The sequence below is a fragment of the Typha latifolia genome, chromosome 3 (genome assembly GCF_019914945.1).
Source record: "Typha latifolia isolate L0001 chromosome 3, TyphaL0001v2, whole genome shotgun sequence".
In the NCBI taxonomy this organism is placed as follows: Eukaryota; Viridiplantae; Streptophyta; class Magnoliopsida; order Poales; family Typhaceae; genus Typha; species Typha latifolia.
The window spans coordinates 7,380,762-7,382,715 of NC_133088.1; the positions used below are offsets into that span (position 1 = coordinate 7,380,762).

The 1,954-nt window shown below is 45.2% G+C and overlaps 1 protein-coding gene across 1 annotated transcript; it reads right to left on the reverse strand.

Annotated features, from left to right (window-relative positions):
- Positions 1-857, reverse strand: LOC140784664 (protein SMALL AUXIN UP-REGULATED RNA 12-like). Its single transcript, XM_073132186.1, has one exon. The coding sequence runs from the start codon at positions 537-539 to the stop codon at positions 240-242; it is 300 nt and encodes a 99-aa protein (XP_072988287.1). The 5' UTR covers positions 540-857; the 3' UTR covers positions 1-239.
- Between the last annotated feature and the right edge of the window lie 1,097 nt (positions 858-1,954).

Consider the following 1,954-nt stretch of genomic DNA (forward strand, 5'->3'; position numbering starts at 1 on the left):
TGAACAGGGGGAAGTCAGCCTCATTTGTTTCTTCTCGGCAAATAATCAGCTCTCACAGGGCAGCGCAAACGCTAAGCCACTCCAAGATGTACATTTCCGACCCATAGATCAATCTCATGGGTCTCGTATCAAAATCACTACGCTAGAAAAATTACAACACATTAGAGAGGAGCAAATTTAGAGAGAGAGGACACAATGAGATGAACAAGAACCCAACTCCTCCATTTCCCTCCCCCACATCACCTCATCATGGAGGTGAGAGCGCGGAAAACCACCTCCTCGCATGGGATGGTAAGTCCCATGTCATGGTCGAACCCGAACTCCTCCTCGGCCCGTCGCAGTAGGCTTCTGAACTCCGGGTGTTCCAAATAGGAGATGGGCACTATGAAACGGCTCCTCTTCTCCCCTACGTATACTGCGAAGTGACCTTTGGGCACGTCATTGGGTAGCCCTTGTTTTCTCCCCAAGCTTGAGCACCTCTTTAGTATCTGCTTCAATGTCGTAGCTTGTGGGAGCTTGTTGCTCTTGCTAATAGCCATTAGGATAATCTTATTTCAAGGAGAGGGAAAATTTTGAGAAGATTTGGTCGGTGGTATGTGCGAGTTGGGACAGAGGGGTTGGATGTTATTTATAGGGGTGTAGAAGAGAGGAACAGAGGCATGTGTGGTGGGGGAGAGTAGCAAGGACAGACCACGGGTGCGTTGGGGCTGGTGGTAAGTGGAATAGGACATGTTGGGCTGACCACCTAATCCCTCTGTTTCACTTCTTCAGGACAAACTTGGCCCTTTTTTCTCCACATCCATCAGTTCATACTTATCTATCTCTCTCTCCCCCCACCCCCTTAAAACCCCTTTATAAGAGGGAAATTTGGGTGTGATGCATGGTTAGCTAGACTTTGTGGTGATGCAATGCCTTTTAACTTTGAAATTCCAAACTAATATCTTTGCCGCTTTTGACAAGAGATTTGATGCGTGTACCACTCGTTTACTCCTCCGAGGTAGAAAATCCGGTCCAGTTTTTTCGCTTTTCCCTTACTATCATGCAGTTCTCCTTTCAATTCGTTTTTAAAAATTAAAACTGTTTGGTCTTAGAATAGCAATTCGAATTTGCTTACACGGAAACGTAGTATGTTAAATGCTCTCTGGACGTAGTATTTGCTATAAATTAAGAAATTTCCCTTCACGTTCCTGAAATGAAAAGATACCAAAGCACATTGTCATCTTTCTACACTTTCTTTTGATCAAATTCTTTTCTCACCCAGTGCCGATCGTCGCAAAGAAAATTTAGTTCCTACTATTAGAAACATATGGTTGTACAACGCAGTTTGTGTTGATCAAACTGTGTTTCCAGGACATTTCCTCCCATAACCTCCTCCTCCTCCTCCTCAACTGCTAAAATATTGCCAATCCCGTTTCGCAGTTAATTTCGCTTTCAAGAATTCCCCAACAGCATTACTACATGTAAGAAGCTGTAACTTGCGATCTACATCACTTTCCACAGTTCAATCCGGACCAATTAGGAGGATCTCCTTTTTCGTCCAACAAAAAGGAGGCCCTGTGATCTATCTCCTTTCCTCGTTCTAGCGAGCAGAACTCCTTTTTTTACTTTTTTACTTTAACCAAGCAGCCGTTTTCCGTTGGTCCTTTCTGTATCATGTAAGGAGAGAGAGAGAGAGAGAGAGAGAGAGAGAGTGGTACGTACCGGACAGTACCACCTGGTGCTGTTTGGTAGTTTTTGATTTTTGGCTTGTGATGCCCTTGGCCTGCAGATGCTGATCGAGTACCACTCTCTCTTTCTAGGCGAGGGCCTACACCCATAGGGAGGCTGCAGAGACCATGTGGTGTCCTCCTTCATAACCGTCCCCCACTTCTCCACGGCCCTGTAGTCTACTTGACAACAGAACGTGCATTTGCCCACAAAAGGAATCCATTTATTGACGTCAAGAGCCTAAGTT

Coding starts and splice junctions, on each gene's coding strand:
- LOC140784664 (XM_073132186.1), bottom strand. CDS start 539: ATGGCTATTAGCAAGAGCAACAAGCTCCCACAAGCTACGACATTGAAG.